Consider the following 17,662-nt stretch of genomic DNA (forward strand, 5'->3'; position numbering starts at 1 on the left):
CTAAATATATATGCACCCAACACAGGAGCACCCAGATTCATAAAGCAAGTTCCCAGAAACCTACAAAGAGACTTAGACTCTTACATAATAATAGTGGGAGACTTTAACGCCCCTCTGTCAATATTAGACAGATCAATGAGACGGAAAATTAACAAGGATATTCAGGACTTGAACTCAGCTCTGGACCAAATGAACCTAACAGACATCTACAGAACTCTTCTCTCCAAATCAACAGAATATACATTCTTCTCAGTACCACGTCACACTTATTCTAAAATTGACCACATAATCGGAAGTAAAGCACTCCTTAGCAGACGGAAAAGAATGGAAATCATAACAAACAGTCTCTCAGACCACAGTGCAATCAAATTAGAACTCAGGATTAAGAAACTCACTCAAAACCGCACAACTACACGGAAACTTAACAACCTGCTCCTGAATGACTACTGGGTAAATAACGAAATTAAGGCAGAAATAAGTAAGTTCTTTGAAACCAGAGAAAACAAAGACATATCGCACCAGAATCTCTGGGACACATCTAAAGGAGTGTTTAGAGGGAAATTTATAGCACTAAAATGCCTGCAGGAGAAAGCGGGAATGATCTAAAATTGACACCCTAACATCACAATTAAAAGAACTAGAGAAGCAAGGGCAAACAAATTCAAAAGCTAACAGAAGACAAGAAATAACTAAAATCAGAGCAGAACTGAAGGAGACAGAAACATGAAAAACCCTTCAAAAAATCAATGAATCCAGGAGCTGGTTTTTTGAAAAGATTAACAAAATAGACAGACTGCTAGCCAGAATAATAAAGAAGAAAAGAGAGAAGAACCAAACAGACACAATAAAAAAATGACAAAGGGGATATCACCACAGATCCCACAGAAATACAAACTACCATCAGAGAATACTATAAACACCTCTACGCAAATAAACAAGAAAATCTAGGAGAAATGGATAAATTCCTTGACACATACACCCTCCCAAGACTAAACCAGGAAGAAGTCGAAGCCCTGAATAGGCCAATAACAAGTTCTGAAATTGAGGCAGTAATTAATAGCCTATCAACCCAGGACCAGATGGATTCACAGCTGCATTCTACCAGAGGTACAAAGAGGAGCTGGTACCATTCCTTCCGAAACTATTCCAAACAATAGAAAAAGAGGGACTCCTCCCTAACTCATTTTATGAGGCCAGCATCATCTTGATACCAAAACCTGGCAGAGACACACAACAAAAAAAGAAAATTTCAGGTCAATATCCCTGATGAACATCAAAGCGAAAATCCTTAATAAAATACTGGCAAACCGAATCCAGCAGCACATCAAAAAGCTTATCCATCACGATCATGTCAGCTTCATCCCTCGGATGCAAGGCTGGTTCAACATACACAAACCAATAAACGTAATCCATCACATAAACAGAACCAATGACAAAAACCACATGATTATCTCAATAGATGCAGAAAAGGCCTTCGATAAAATTCAACACCGCTTCACGCTAAAAACTCTCAATAAATTAGGTATTGATGGGATGTATCTCAAAATAATAAGAGCTATTTATGACAAACCCACAGCCAATATCATACTGAATGGGCAAAAGCTGGAAGCATTCCCTTTGAAAACTGGCACAAGACAAGGATGCCCTCTCTCAATACACCTATTCAACATAGTATTGGAAGTTCTGGCCAGGGCAATCAGGCAAGAGAAAGAAATAATATTCAGATAGGAACAGAGGAAGTCAAATTGTCTCTGTTTGCAGATGACATGACTGTATATTTAGAAAACCCCATAGTCTCAGCCCAGAATCTTAAACTGATAAGCAATTTCAGCAAAGTCTCAGGATACAAAATCAATGTGCAAAAATCACAAGCATTCCTATACACCAATAATAGACAAACAGAGAGCCAAATCATGAGTGAACTCCCATTCACAATTGCTACAAAGATAATAAAATACCTAGGAATCCAACTTACAAGGGATGTGAAGGATCTCTTCAAGGAGACCTACAAATCACTACTCAAGGAAATAAGAGAGGACACAAAGAAATGGAAAAACATTCCATGCTCATGGCTAGGAAGAATCAGTATGATCAAAATGGCCACACTGCCCAGAGTAATTTATAGATTCAATGCTATCCCCATCAAGCTACCACTGACTTTCTTCACAGAATTAGAAAAAACTACTTTAAATTTCATATGGAACCAAAAAAGAGCCTGTATAGCCAAGACAATCCTAAGTAAAAAGAACGAAGCTGCAGGCATCACGTTACCTGACTTCAAACTATACTACAAGGCTACAGTAACCAAAACAGCATGGTACTGGTACCAAAACAGATATACAGACCAATGGAACAGAACAGAGGCCCTCAGAAATAATGCCACACATCTACAACCATCTGACTTTTGACAAACCTGACAAAAACAAGCAATGGGGAAAGGATTCCCTATTTAATAAGTGGTGTTGGGAAAACTGGCTAGCCATATGCAGAAAACTGAAACTGGACCCCTTCCTTACACCTTATACAAAAATTAACTCAAGATGGATTAAAGACTTAAATGCAAGACCTAAAACCATAAAAACCCTAGAAGAAAACCTAGGCAATACCGTTCAGGACATAGGCATGTGCAAAGACTTCATGACTAAAACACCAAAAGCAATGGCAACAAAAGCCAAAATTGACAAATGGGATCTGATTAAACTAAAGAGTTTCTGCACAGCAAAAGAAACTATATCAGAATGAACAGGCAACCTACAGAATGGGAGAAATTTTTTGCAATCTGCCCATCTGACAAAGGGCTAATATCCAGAATCTACAAAGAACTTAAACAAATTTACAAGAAAAAAACAATCCCATCAAAAAGTGGGCAAAGTATATGAACAGACACTTCTCAAAAGAAGACATTTATGTGGCCAACAAACATGAAAAAAAGCTCATCATCACTGGTCATTAGAGAAATGCAAATCAAAGCCACAATGAGATACCATCTCACACCAGTTACAATGGTGATCATTAAAAAGTCAGGAAACAACAGATGCTGGAGAGGATGTGGAGAAATAGGAACGCTTTTACATTGTTGTTGGGAGTGTAAATTAGTTCAACCATTGTGGAAGACAGTGTGGTGATTCCTCAAGGATCTAGAACCAGAAATACCATTTGACCCAGCAATCCCATTACTGGGTATATACCCAAAGGATTATAACTCTAATTATTACCCATTACTAGGTATATACCCGAAGGATTATAACTCTACTTATTACTGGGTATATACCCAAAGGATTGTAACTCTACTATAATCAAAGGATTATCATTCCACTATCAAGACACATGCACACGTATGTTTATTGCAGCACTATTCACAATAGCAAAGACTTGGAACCAACCCAAATGTCCATTAATGATAGACTGGATAAAGAAAATACGGCATATATACACCCAGGGAATACTATGCAGCCATAAAAAAGAATGAGTTCCTGTCCTTTGCAGGGGCATGGATGAAGCTGGAAACCATCATTCTCAGCAAACTAACACAGTAACAGAAAACCAAACACCACATGTTCTCACTCACAGGTGGGAATTGAACAATGAGAACACACGGACATAGGGAGGGGAACATCACACACTGGGGTCTGTCGTGGGGTGGGGGACTAGGGGAGGCATAGCATTAGGAGAAATACCTAATGTAGATGATGGGTTGATGGGTGCAGCAAATCACCATGGCATATGTACACCTATGTAACAAACCTGCATGTTCTGTACATGTACCCCAGAACTTAAAGTATAATAATAAAAAAACACTTGAGTATAAAAAAAAGTCTGAAACATTTTACTTCATATTACACATACTTTTTTTTTTTAAAAAGGCAGAAACATTGAAGGAAACAACACTCAACATGAAAGAACCTTGTGCCGGAGTTCTAGAAGGACCTTGAAAATCAGTTTTAAAAGGCCTTGCTGTTACATAGTCTTTTTCATGGCTGCTTGAGTCATGCTGAAGAGATAGGCTTCATAGATTATATTTAAGAAGTTGTCATCATTCTGGAAAACAAATCGAAAGACCCAAGAGAATGTTACTTGGTTGGCAGACACAAAAGGCTTCCTCTGTCTTAGAGCTGAACTGGCCTTTGGATACTGAGACACTCATCTCTCCCTGTCTAACAGCTGGTGGTTTTTAATTGCATGTGTGAATGTTAAGTGGGGTTGAAGGCAAGGCCAGACAGAGCTGATGGTTTTCCACAGTCAGTATGCACAGCAGCAAGAGCTCATTACATGCAGCACAGATGGGCAGCCCAGACACATGGCAGCATGGAGCAAGGTTTACTCAAGAACAGCCTGGGTCTGCTGCATGAAAAGACATGAAGCCCCAGCAGACAGAGGAGTTAGGAGGACATGATCCAAGTCAGTGGTCTCAAAGTTTGGTTAAGAGATTGCTGCGGTGTGTTTTTTTGTTTCTCGTTTTTTGGGTTTTTGAGACTGGGTCTCACTCTGTCACCCAAGCTAAAGTGCAGTAGTGCCATCATAGCTCACTGCAGCCTCAACCTCATGGGTTCAAGCGATCCTCCCACCTCAGCCTCCAGAGTAGCTAGGGCTACAGGTGCGTGCTACCATGCCTGGCTTTTAAGTTTTTTGTTAAGACAGGGTCTCACTATGTTGCTCAGGGTGGTCTTGAACTCCTGGGCTCAAGTGAGCCTCCCACTTTGGCCTCCCCAAGTGTTGGGATTACAGGCATGAGCCACTGTGGTTCTTAAAGGCCCTCCAAATCACCTACAATGTGTCTGCTTTGTTTTGGGCATTACTTAGGATTTTACTTGCAATATGCTTCATCAGTACTTCATCAAAGCTAATATAAGTCTTCCCATAAGTTATGGAAAGTTTCTAGCCTTGGCAAGTGGGCAGGAGTAAGACTGGTAATCTCTGGGCTCTTTTGCCTGGCTAAGGAGTGAGAATCACGGTCTAATCAGTGGTTTTCCTCATGTTTTAATTCTAGAGACTTCTCCCTCCCACCCAAATTCTTTACAGTGTTAGTAATTCACCCACACTTCACATTCCCCCTTCATTCCCTCTTGGCACCCCACACAGATTTAGCATCATTCTCAAGCAATGAAGAGAGTGATGTTATCCCTCTTTTTCCTGCAAAGTAGTCACAAAGTTCCTCTGCATGAGATTGTGTCCTAACAAGAGGCAGAAACTAAAAACAGACTGCTTGAGTGACTGGGAATATGAGGTGTGGTACACGGGAAGAAGTAAAATGCACGCAGCGAGTGGAGGGCAGGGGAGTGTAATTTCTAATCCGCCATGTTCAGCCACTCCTCTGGAGTAACAGAGTCTCAAGACAATGTGAAGGGAGTCAGCCAGAAAACATATGGATCTTTTAAATTCCAACTTAAGAAACTGGCTCAAAGTAAAGAGGCTCACAGGTGTCTAATTCCTCATGAGCTTACTATGAATAGCTTTAAAAGGTGGCAAATATTTTTATCCTGATATTTACTTATGAATTAGTAGGGCTCAATCATTTGCTGTTGACCTTATTTATCTCTGATTGTTATTACGCTTCTGCTGACTTCTAGCCCCATTCCCTTCATTCTTCCTCAAACATGTTTCCTTCTTTTGTAGTCTCGCTATGTTGCTCAGGCTGGTCTTGAACTCCTGGCCTCAAGCAATGCTCCCACCTTGGCTTCCCAAAGTGCTGGGATTACAGGCGTGAGCAGCCACTGTGCCCGGCCAACGTGGAACCTTTTTAAAAATGTTTATTGCGGCATTATTCACAATAGCAAAGACTTGGAACCAACCCAAATGTCCAACAATGATAGACTGGATTAAGAAAATGTGGCACATATACACCATGGAATACTATGCAGCCATAAAAAATGATGAGTTCATGTCCTTTGTAGGGACATGGATGAAATTGGAAATCATCATTCTCAGTAAACTATCGCAAGAACAAAAAACCAAACACCGCATATTCTCACTCATAGGTGGGAATTGAACAATGAGATCACATGGACACAGGAAGGGGAATATCACACTCTGGGGACTGTGGTGGGGTGGGGGGAGGGGGGAGGGATAGCATTGGGAGATATACATAATGCTAGATGACGAGTTAGTGGGTGCAGCGCACCAGCATGGCACATGTATACATATGTAACTAACCTGCACAATGTGCACATGTACCCTAAAACTTAAAGTATAATAAAAAAAAAATGTACTAATTGAGACCACTGTCTTTTTAAGTAGGATAAGACAACCACAGAAGGGCTGGCCTGCTCTCTAAAGGCCGTCTGATGCTTAAGCAAAGTACCACACAAGTTTTCTTAAAGATTATCTACCAAAAAGACACCTAAATACATTAACTGGGGTGTCTGAAGTCTGTCTGGCTACAAATGTTCCACTTTTCAAGGACTGCCGTTGATTTCTTGGGTGTGCTTTGCTAGGGCACCTGTGTTGAATGTTCTCCCGAGGCTGGTCCCTGCTAACATTCATGTGGTGAACATGGCCCACGGGAGAGTATGTGGGAAGTGGCACTCGGGGGCCAGGCTGGGGGCATCCCAGCCCTGCTTATGTACGAGCTCCGTGCCTCAGGCCAGTTGCTCAGCCTCAGTTTCCTTGTCTGTAGAATGGGAAAAATAACAGGGTTGTTGTGTAAGGAGTGAATGAGTTAATATGCTTGTGTGTAGCACTTAAAATAGGGCCCGGCACCAGCTCTGTGGAGTGTTAGCTATTATAGCACTCATTATTATTTCATAATTTCATAGGCAAGTGAGGCTAGCAGCTCACAAGGAGTCCTGTCACTCCATCCCGTCCTAATGAGCAGGTTTCAAAATGACTTGTAAAACATACCTGTAGCAGCCATGGCCATTATTTGCTTCCCTCCCTGTTTTCCACTCGCTCAGTGGCCTCTTCCCCACTCAACAGATGGCCCCTTGCCCAGCACTGCTCCCACCTCTACCTCCCAATGGTGAGTTTTCTGTCTGGGTCTCCAGCACCCAGGGCCCTCTCAGGGACTGCTTAATCCCCAGCACACGCTTCCTTCTCTTCTGACGGGTGACAGCTTGGAGGCCTTAGACAGTCCTTCAAATTACAAAATCCTTGAAGAGCTGAGACACCCAAAGCCACACTTGGTATTATAAATAACACCTAGCTAACTGAGCACAGAAGCCGCTGGGGTCAGGATGAGTTGTTACACACACCTGTTATTCTCACGGAAGCTAAGCAGGCCTTGGCTGAGTCTTTATCTCATAGTTGCAGCCAGGAGGCCAACAGGCGTGGTCAGGTGCGAAGGGAGACGACGTGCTCGCTCACCTGAATGAGGTACAGCAGTGCCTCCTGGAGCTGGAGCTTGGTGAGTGGGCTGCTGGTGATCACGGAGGGCTCCGGGCTCTGTATGGGCAGGAGGAGGCTGGTGGCGGCAGCAGGTGGCTCCTGGCCTCCCACAGGCAAGAGGCCGCTCTCCCTTTCCTTTGGCGGGACGGAGGTGGGTTGTGCGAACACCATGGGGGACATAAGCAGAGACGGAGCTGCTGTAGCAGGGATGCGCTGAGGTGAGATGACCTGCTCACAGCAAATACACACAGAGAGCGGGGTTCAGGAGCGGCTCACGGCATGATAGCTTGCAGCGGCAGATACAGGTGGTCTAAGCATTCCCTGTCCACAGCTTCCCTAGCTGAGAAAAGTTTATGGGAAACTGATTCTTGCTCCACTACTCCACGCACCTTCCTTCAGCATCACTGAGCAGCTCTGGTATCGTCTGCTGTGGTGACTATTGTTTCCACTGCATATGCAGCTTGGCCTCTGGGTGACAGCTTATTTTTCAGGCTACCAGTATTTGGCAAGTGCATTTAGGACTACTGACCTTTTCCTTAGACCTGGTTGTCCATGACCCTGACCTAAAGGTCTCATAACCTATGTGAGCTGCCACCCTTGTTAGGGGCCTCCCCATTTCCCCTCCTGACCCCGGAGCACAGGAGGCGCTGTGAGAGCAACTCCCCACCCCTCCTGCGGCCTCACTCACTTCTCGTTGGGAGGGAGAGTGATGTGTGGGTCCACCCCTTCTGGGTCCTTCCCTGACAGGATCTGCCTGCCTGCAGAGAGCCCTCATCTTCAGCTTCCGCAGCTGATGTGTTTGGGCTGACCCGGGCTGCCTGTTGCTCAGCCCTGCCAGAGCCTGTCTGTTGAGTCTAACTCCCTTGGCAAACAGACCCGAAACCAAGTTTTCTAACAGCCCTTTCAGTTATGCAAGTGACATTTTGATCCTTATCTGACTGACTCCTACAGCTATCATTTGCTTCTAACTCAGGGAAGAAAAAGAATGTTATTTATCAGCCTCCGAACTCCCCAGAAGAACTCCTAAGAGGGAGGCAAGGAGGCCAGCAAGCTAGAAGTTGCTGTAATTTTATAATCAATCCCTTAGCGTCTCTTTGAGCAAAAGTTGGCCTAGAGGAAGGCAGGCTGTTTCTTTTAACTTGTCCCTACATGACATTTTGAGGAGCGGTGCTGAGCAGTGATGCTCCCGGAGGAGGAGTCAAGCATTCTGAGCACAGCGTGGGCTGCTGAAATGCTTGCCTTTCTCACTCGGCTCTTGATATTTGTGAGTACTGAAAAGTCAAGGGAGTGGTACATCAGAAATTTCAGTCAGACTAGATTCATCCCATGCTTCTAATTCTAAATCACCAAAGAGGAAAAAAGCAGACATTTTTAAAAGAGGGACAATAACACTGAAATGAGGGGGAGTGTGAGTTATAAATATTGTTTCTATAGCAGTCGGTACTCAGATTTGGGATGTTAATAAATAATAAATGAGAACACTTTGACTCAGGGGCTCACAAGGACTTTTGGCACATGCCTAAGATCTTTGTTTTAAAAAAACTGAATTTTTTGTTTTGAGACAAGGTCTCACTCTACTGCCCAGGCTGGAGTGCAGTGGTGCAAACATGGCTGACTGCAGCCTGAAGTTCTTGGGCTCAAGCAATCTTCCCACTTCAGCCTCCCAAATAGCTGGGACCACAGTGGCATGCCACCATACCCGGCTAATTAAAAACAAAAAATTCTTGTAGAGACAGGGTCTATGTTGCCCAGGCTGGTCTGAAACTCCTGGGTTCAAGCGATTCTCCTATCTTAACCTCCAAAGTGCTGGGATTACAGGCACGAGTCACCATGCCCAGCCAAAAGTGAAAGATTTTTGAGAAACTGTTATAAGTTACATAACAGGCCAGGTGCAATGGCTCACGACTGTAATCCCAGTACTCTGAGAGCCCGAGGTGGGTGGATCACCTAAGGTCAGGAGTTCGAGACCAGCCAGGCCAACATCGTGACACCTCGTCTCTACTAAAAAAACACAAAAAATTAGCCAGGTGTGGTGGCAGGTGCCTGTAATCCCTGCTACTCAGGAGGCTGAGGCAGCAGAATCGCTTGGACCCGGGAGGTGGAGGTTGCAGTAAGCCGAGATTGCACCATTGTACTCCAGCCCGGGCGACAAGAGTGAAACTCTGTCTCAAAAAAACAAAAAAAGGTACATAACAAAACATGACAAAGGGCCAGTGATGATATATGTGATACACGGGAGAACTTTCCAATTTTTAAACCCAATGTACTTTCAATGAATGTGTGTTCCAATCCAAAGGGAAAACAATTCAGTGTCAGATCTCCAGATGATACCCACAGGCAGATGATCAATAGCTTGTGGTTTCCTCACTGTCCCAAGTCAGTGATGGACATGGGGAAGCATCTTCTCTAAACGAGAGAATCTTCCTAAAAACTGTCATATTTTCCCTCTCTGGCAGTTTGTGTGGGGGGTGGAGGTGGGTGGCATGCATACCTCTCCTGATCTACAGTAGGCTATACTGACGATACAGAGAAAGATAAAAACTGGCTGCACCTTTCAGGAGGAAATAGGCTGTTTTTTGTTTATTTCAAGAACCTACAGCATGGGCTGTGGGTAAGGAGTCTGTTTTCTTCATCATTATGTACCAACATGTAGACAATGCCTGACATGTAGTAAGTGCTCAAAAATATTTACTAAATAAGTGAATAATTTACTGTGGACTGAAAAACAAGAGGAGGTCAGTTGCTTGGCATTCCAGATTGATTTCAAGGCAGACCATACTAAGTTCCTACAGTCAAAAATTACGGTTTTCTCCCATGTCTGTGTTGGTCTTCAGACCTCCTAATATTATGAAGATTTAACTCTACAAGTAAATGCTCTCAAAAAGGTTGGGGTAAGTTCTCAGATTGTTAACCAAAGTGAAGATTCTCCTTCCAGGTAGAAAGTTCAGGCAATCAAGATGCACGGAGGTGGCTTCTGGCACCCTGCTCCAAACAGAAATGTATGTGACACATTGGTCCCTAGAGCATGGAAGTGGACTCTACATTTCACTGCATTATAGTAATACCTTTTTCTTTGTCTGTCTTTTTTTTTCTTAACAGACAGGGTCTCGCTCTGTCACCCAGGCTGGAGTGCAGTGGCACGATCATGGCTCACTGTAACCTCCGCCTCTTGAGCTCAAGGGATCCTCCCACCTCAGCCTCCTCAGTAGCTGGCACTATAGGCGTGTGACACCAAGCCTGGCTACTTTTTTTTTTGTTGTTTAGGGACAGGATCTTGCTATGCCGCCCAGGCTGTTTTATTTTGCCCCTGGTACATATTTACCTGGAAAAGAGGAGTCTGCTGTTCTGTGCTGGATGTCTTGTTGATCCAGGATTCCAAGGGTTTCCCTGTTCCAGAGCTCTGAGCGAGCACAGGAAACTTGGCGGCCAAGGCTGGCCGGTTAGAGGCATGCAGCTGCTGCTCCTGCTGTACAATCTGAAGCTTCTTCAGTAACTCTTGAGGGGAGATCACTCCAGAGCTGCCAGTCTGACTACCAGAGATGGGGAGTGTTTGTCTTGGGAGTGTGGACTGTTCTCTTCCATGAGCCTGATGTCCTACTGTCTGAGGTGGAAGGGAACCATTGAAATAGGCCTGTGGTGGCTGAGCCAGACCCTTTCCTGGAGCCACAGGGGTGACAGAAGTGGGAGCTCTGCTGCGGTTCAGGGCAGCTGAGCTGGCAGGTGCTGGTGTACTAGGGTCACACTTGTTTGCTGCCCCTGGGGTACTTTGAAGTTTCTCGAACAGGTTCTGAGTTCTGGAAGCATTTTGTACACGACGAGAAGTTCCAATGTTGTGAGGAGACCCTGGCTGGACAGGTCCTGTAAAAAATTCTCCCACAGAATGGGTACTGCCATTTTCACAAGGCCGGTTTTCAGGCAGCTCTGACAATGGGTGGAGGTCTGCACTCCTGACCATGAGTTTCTGAATGGCTGGACAGAGCTGCTTCTCAATGGGGGGTGAGTGTCTTCTGGGTTCCTCATAGGACAGGGAGCGTACAACCCCCTGCCTAATTGGAAGCTTCTCTTGCTGCTGCTGCTGCTGCTGCTGCTGCTGCTGCTGCTGCTGGTGGAGAGTCTGCGGAGGCTCCACAGTTTCCTGACATGTAGCTTTGTCCTGCTTCCCAAACAGAGCTGTCAAGGATAAATGCTGGGGTTCAGGGTCTAAGGTCTGGAAAAAATAAAGATATCTGACATGAGTCTACAAACAATTTGGTTATATGAGGAAGTGCTATGAAACATAACTTATCTGATGACTTATTCTATTTACAAAGGATTGATTAGAGAGAATGAAAAATAATAATAATAAACTTGAAAAATGAGATCCCCTTTTTAATGTCAAAAATTTTCACAGCATGCTCCCCTTGCACCCCCAAAACAGTTTTTATATTTTAGTATCTGTTGACCAATAAAACAGGTATAAGATCTTCAAGGGCCTGGGGTTTCACAGATTGGGAACCACCTTGGTAGGAAATTATATGCACTAAAAAAATAAACAATCTGTTCAATAGGAAGCCCATCTAAGCCTGCAGAGTAATATGAGAATACAAAGGAATATAAGCATTTCAGAATTTCTAGTAGTTTTTCACAGAATTATGGAAATCTAGGGCTGGAAAGAAACGGAAGACTTTTAATCTAACTTGATCCTTTCAAATATATACTGGTAGGATTTAAAAAGTCCGTGGATACATAAAATCTACCTTGGCCCAGCCAGTTACAAAGCTACTTCCTTCTTGCTCTTTACTTCTGTTGCTTTCTGCATTGTTACACTGAGAAAACATGAGGCCAGGCACAGTGGCTCATGCCTGTAATTCCTGCACTTTGGGAGGCCAAGGCAGGCAGACTGCTTGAGCTAAGGAGTTCAAGACCAGCCTGGGCAACATGGCAAAACCCCATCTCTACAAAAAATACAGAAATTGCCAGATGTGGCAGCACACGCCTGTAGTCCCAGCTACTTGGGAGGCTGAGGTGGGAGGATCGCTTGAGCCCAGAAGACACAAGTTGCAGTGAGCTGAGATGGTGCCACTGCACTCCAGCCCGGGTAACAGGAATGAAATCTGTCTCCAAAAAAAAATAAAAGAGGAAAGGAATAAAACCACGAGCTTCATTTTAAAGTCAACATATTCAGGTCTCGCTATTAAAATATAATAAAAACTTTCCATAAAACAAGCAATAAAAAGAAAGCTAAAAAATTAGAAAAGACTTCTTTTCTTTAAAAATTCAATGTAAGATTTTCATTACTAGTCTTTATGTCTTTTGGCTCCATGTTCATTTCCAAAATTGATTTAAACTAATTCCTTTAAGAAAATCTTTTCAATTAGTCATAGTCATGATAAAATGACACAGCAATATTATATTTACAATCATTAACGGGACCTACAGATTGACAATTTTTGTCATTGCTGTACTATTCTGAAGTGTGTATATATATATACACTAACACAAAAGCTGCTGCAGTATTTCTAACTTAGATTGCAAAGACAGTGACAAGTCATCATATCTGAAGAGGAATTGTATACCACTCCTTTGGACTCTGAGCTCTCAGCAGCAGCTACCCCAGTCTACAGTGCTAGCTCTGCATCTGGCACAGAGGAGGTGCTCAGAAGTGCTCAAATCAACTCTGTGTCCTTGGTTGTTGTTCTCCCAGGTGGCCTTGGGAAACCACCCACCCCAGAAGAATATGGACCCAATGGGTAATGTTTCTGTCATCTCTGACAATGTTATTAGTTTTCTATGGTGCTTGTTTGTTTGTTTTTGTTTTCTGAGACATGGTCTTGCTTTCTTGCCCAGGCTGGAGTGCAGTGGCGCATTCCATAGCTCACCGTAGCCTCAAACTCCTAAGCTCAAGGGATCCTCCCGCCTCAGCCTCCAGAGCAGCTAGCACTATAGGTGCACGCCATCATGCCTGGCTAATTTTCTTGTAGAGATGGAGTCTCACTATGTTGCCCAGGCTGCTCTCAAACTTCTGGCCTCAAATGATCCTATCGCCTCAGCCTCCCAAAGTGCTGGGATTACAGGCTTGAGCCACTGTGCTGGCTTGTGTTTTTTAAAACATACATTATTTTTTAAGGAGTTCAAGTTCACAAGAGATTAGCACAGAATGTGGTATATGCCAAAAGTAAAAACTTTAACCCTCTTCTAGGAAGAGTAAGTTATTAATAATGAAAAAATCTGTATTCTGAAATCCCCCTTTCTTGGGTTTACCTGAAAGCATTCTTCAACAACACCAGGCCCTCCCCTGACTATATTCTGGGTCAAAGTTCTTTAAGAATTCTAGAGACACACTGAATATGACAAGCAGAGGACTCCGTACCTGGTTGGGCTGAGGTATATGCTGTTGCTGGTTTTCACTGGGTTTCACTGGAATTGGTTTGATGAGATTTGGATTGTCATAGATGGCAGAGGAACTGGTTATCTTTTTTGGCTCAGAACAGGTTTTACACTGAAACAGAAAAAAAAATCACCTCATTTTTGGCTTAGAAAAGCTTTAGTCTTTTTAAAAGACTACCTTTTTACTTCTTATCTAATTGGTAGATGGCTGTGTTTTTGATAGATTTTCATGCACAAAGGAAAATCCCTTAAATTTCTCTAAGAGCTATGTTTGAGTATAAATCAAGTTCAAATTTAATTTTTCTTAGTTGGACAATTCAGTGCTCTAAATATTACTAACAACACCAGCCTCCAGGACCAGGGGTTCTTAAGACACCTGTATAATTGAAAGGCTCTGTGCTTAATATATTGACTATACGTTTAAATATATATAGTCTAATGTCTTTCAATGATAAACAAATATAGAAACCATTCCTTAAATAACATGTCTGGACAATTTAAGCAGTTGACTTAAAATTGGAGAGTAGTTGAGTACATTTCATCAAAGTAACTAAACCTTTTTTGGTCTACAAACCAAAAAGCTGACTCAAACCACTGATTTAAAAATTACTAACATAATCTTTATTTAATAAATGACTTCTTGCATAAACAGAGTAATTCAAATCTGAGCGTTCTGAGCTACTTACTACAAATTAGAATTTTGTAGAGAAAGAGACAAGAGACAAATCTCATCATTTCCAACACTGACTCATTATCATACATTAATCTAACCAACCATGCAATTGCTAACACAGTAGGATTCATAACGAAAAGAGCATGGCAATGATACTGGTGTCTAGTTTGCTAAAACACTAAATAAAACAATATAAAATGCTGCTTTCTGTACTACAGACTCTCTGAAGCATCATTAGTTTCCACGGTACAGCCAAGGCCTCAGGCCCCAAAATATTCCACACCTGACATGAAATGAAATATAAACACAATCTTGTCCCACAGGAACCCAGCATTCCCAATGTGTTTTACAGTTATCAATGTGTATTCTCTAATCCAACGATCTGGGGGTGTGGCATCTATTACCACCGTATGCACTGCATGTGAGGTTAACCATACAAAAGATTCTTTTCCTCCAGGCATTCTATCAATAATTTGTATATGTAGCACAACTATTATGTGGGATGCAAAATCACCTTATAAGTCATAAAGTGTTATTTCCAATTCTCCTTAGGTGAATGAGGGTATGGCAGCATGGACCAACTGGCCTGGCTTTCCCAAGTCATGGATAACCAAGACAAGACAAGAATACAGGCTAACATTTAATCCCTTACACAGTTTTGGCATGAAAAGCCTTGCTATTTAAAAGAACGTGAATGCTTCCTTTCTTTGAATGACCCTTTCTGTATTTCTTCTTTTTCTATGTTTAGAAAGACTGAATTTCCGGCAAAGAAAGGCAGATTTTTCCCAGCTTCCCTATGCCCATATCCATATGGGCTAACAGGATGCTTTGTCTGTTGATATGAATAACCCTGATAGCTTTTCCTAGTTAAAATGTTATCTCCAGAAGCTGTTTTCTGTGTCACTACAACTGCCTACCTACAAAACCTTGCTTTTATGTAATAATTGCTCCCTCTTATCAGAGTGCTCAGAATTAATCATCCACCTCAGTAGTTTGTAGCTCATTTTCCAGTTGTTTAATTTTCTATGCTTTTCCCGACCTAAATATCTTTAAAATCCTGGGGGAAAAAACAGTTTTTGAAAAAGCATATAATGGATTCTTCACAGAGAACCTGAGGCATTTCTTTAAAACTTCAAAAACTTCCTCTGTTGGATGCTGAGGTTAAAATACAATAAAACCTCAAAAAGTATGTCATATAATCCAGTTTTAATCACACACAAACACATACATACATAAACATATGTATTTATGCCAAGAGAGATGTTTGAAACAAAATACAATAAAAGTATAAAAAGTTTCTATCTTCAGTTTATAGGATTATTGGTGATTTTTCTTTTTATATTCTTTTGAATTTTATCATTCAACAAAAAAATTTCTATAATTTCATAAATAACTCACAGCTATATCCAGAAAAGAGCCAATAATTCTTGTCTTAAACCACAAAACACAAATAGTCCACTTCTGAATACTCCAAGCTTAACTATGCAGCCTGTAGATCATTTCTGGTCCTGGCTCTTGTTCTTACTAAAATTTGGTTATTTTATCGTTCACTTGCATCTCAACTAGAAATTGAATAGGGCGGAGATAAAAAGAGATGAAATGCAAATTAACATCTTTTCTACTTTAAAGCAGATTCACAGAAAGTTATTTCTCAAAAGAGAATGCACAAAATTTCAGCCAAACTAAGTTTTCAAATTATTTTATTAACCTCCTGTAAACTAGACAGACTTCACTTTACCCATATCATATATACTGATAGCTCGACATTTTTCCTACTTCCACTTCTTGGGATGTTCACAAATTTAAGAATTCTATAGAGACTTAAGTGTAAGGCCTGAGACTATAAACCTCCTGGAAGGAAACAGGGGAAAAGCTCCTAACATCGCTCTGGGCAATGACTTTTTCTATAAACCTCCTGGAAGGAAACAGGGGAAAAGCTCCCCAACATCGCTCTGGGCAATGACTTTTTCTATAAACCTCCTGGAAGGAAACAGGGGAAAAGCTCTCCAACGTCGCTCTGGGCAATGACTTTTTCTATAAACCTCCTGGAAGGAAACAGGGGAAAAGCTCCCCAACGTCGCTCTGGGCAATGACTTTTTCTATAAACCTCCTGGAAGGAAACAGGGGAAAAGCTCCCCAACGTCGCTCTGGGCAATGACTTTTTCTATAAACCTCCTGGAAGAAGACGGGGAAAAGCTCCCCAACGTCGCTCTGGGCAATGACTTTTTCTATAAACCTCCTGGAAGAAGACAGGGGAAAAGCTCCCCAACGTCGCTCTGGGCAATGACTTTTTCTATAAACCTCCTGGAAGGAAACAGGGGAAAAGCTCCCCAACGTCGCTCTGGGCAATGACTTTTTCTATAAACCTCCTGGAAGGAAACAGGGGAAAAGCTCCCCAACGTCGCTCTGGGCAATGACTTTTTCTATAAACCTCCTGGAAGAAGACAGGGGAAAAGCTCCCCAACGTCGCTCTGGGCAATGACTTTTTCCATAAACCTCCTGGAAGGAAACAGGGGAAAAGCTCCCCAACGTCGCTCTGGGCAATGACTTTTTCCATAAACCTCCTGGAAGGAAACAGGGGAAAAGCTCCCCAACGTCGCTCTGGGCAATGACCTTTTCCATAAACCTCCTGGAAGGAAACAGGGGAAAAGCTCCCCAACGTCGCTCTGGGCAATGACTTTTTCCATAAACCTCCTGGAAGGAAACAGGGGAAAAGCTCCCCAGCGTCGCTCTGGGCAATGACTTTTTCTATAAACCTCCTGGAAGAAGACAGGGGAAAAGCTCCCCAACGTCGCTCTGGGCAATGACTTTTTCTATAAACCTCCTGGAAGAAGACAGGGGAAAAGCTCCCCAACGTCGCTCTGGGCAATGACTTTTTCTATAAACCTCCTGGAAGGAAACAGGGGAAAAGCTCCCCAGCGTCGCTCTGGGCAATGACTTTTTCTATAAACCTCCTGGAAGAAGACAGGGGAAAAGCTCCCCAACGTCGCTCTGGGCAATGACTTTTTCTATAAACCTCCTGGAAGAAGACAGGGGAAAAGCTCCCCAACGTCGCTCTGGGCAATGACTTTTTCTATAAACCTCCTGGAAGGAAACAGGGGAAAAGCTCCCCAACGTCGCTCTGGGCAATGACTTTTTCTATAAACCTCCTGGAAGGAAACAGGGGAAAAGCTCCCCAACGTCGCTCTGGGCAATGACTTTTTCCATAAACCTCCTGGAAGGAAACAGGGGAAAAGCTCCCCAACGTCGCTCTGGGCAATGACTTTTTCCATAAACCTCCTGGAAGGAAACAGGGGAAAAGCT

The 17,662-nt window shown here is 42.8% G+C and overlaps 1 protein-coding gene across 2 annotated transcripts in view; it reads right to left on the reverse strand.

The window, feature by feature from the left end:
* Window positions 1-3,803: 3,803 nt before the first annotated feature.
* The window catches only part of DCP1B (decapping mRNA 1B), a 59,605-nt gene continuing 45,746 nt past the window's right edge, over window positions 3,804-17,662 (reverse strand). For both annotated transcript variants that reach the window (XM_004052501.4, XM_019038224.4), the window contains exons 6-9: window positions 13,670-13,798; window positions 10,643-11,527; window positions 7,300-7,548; window positions 3,804-4,038 (exon numbers count right to left, since the gene is read on the reverse strand). In XM_004052501.4, the coding sequence (XP_004052549.3) occupies window positions 3,958-4,038; window positions 7,300-7,548; window positions 10,643-11,527; window positions 13,670-13,798 (1,344 nt within the window). In that variant the 3' untranslated portion in view covers window positions 3,804-3,957. The remainder of the gene's footprint in view (window positions 4,039-7,299; window positions 7,549-10,642; window positions 11,528-13,669; window positions 13,799-17,662) is intronic.

Source organism: Gorilla gorilla, chromosome 10, assembly GCF_029281585.2.
Source record: "Gorilla gorilla gorilla isolate KB3781 chromosome 10, NHGRI_mGorGor1-v2.1_pri, whole genome shotgun sequence".
Classification (NCBI taxonomy): Eukaryota; Metazoa; Chordata; class Mammalia; order Primates; family Hominidae; genus Gorilla; species Gorilla gorilla.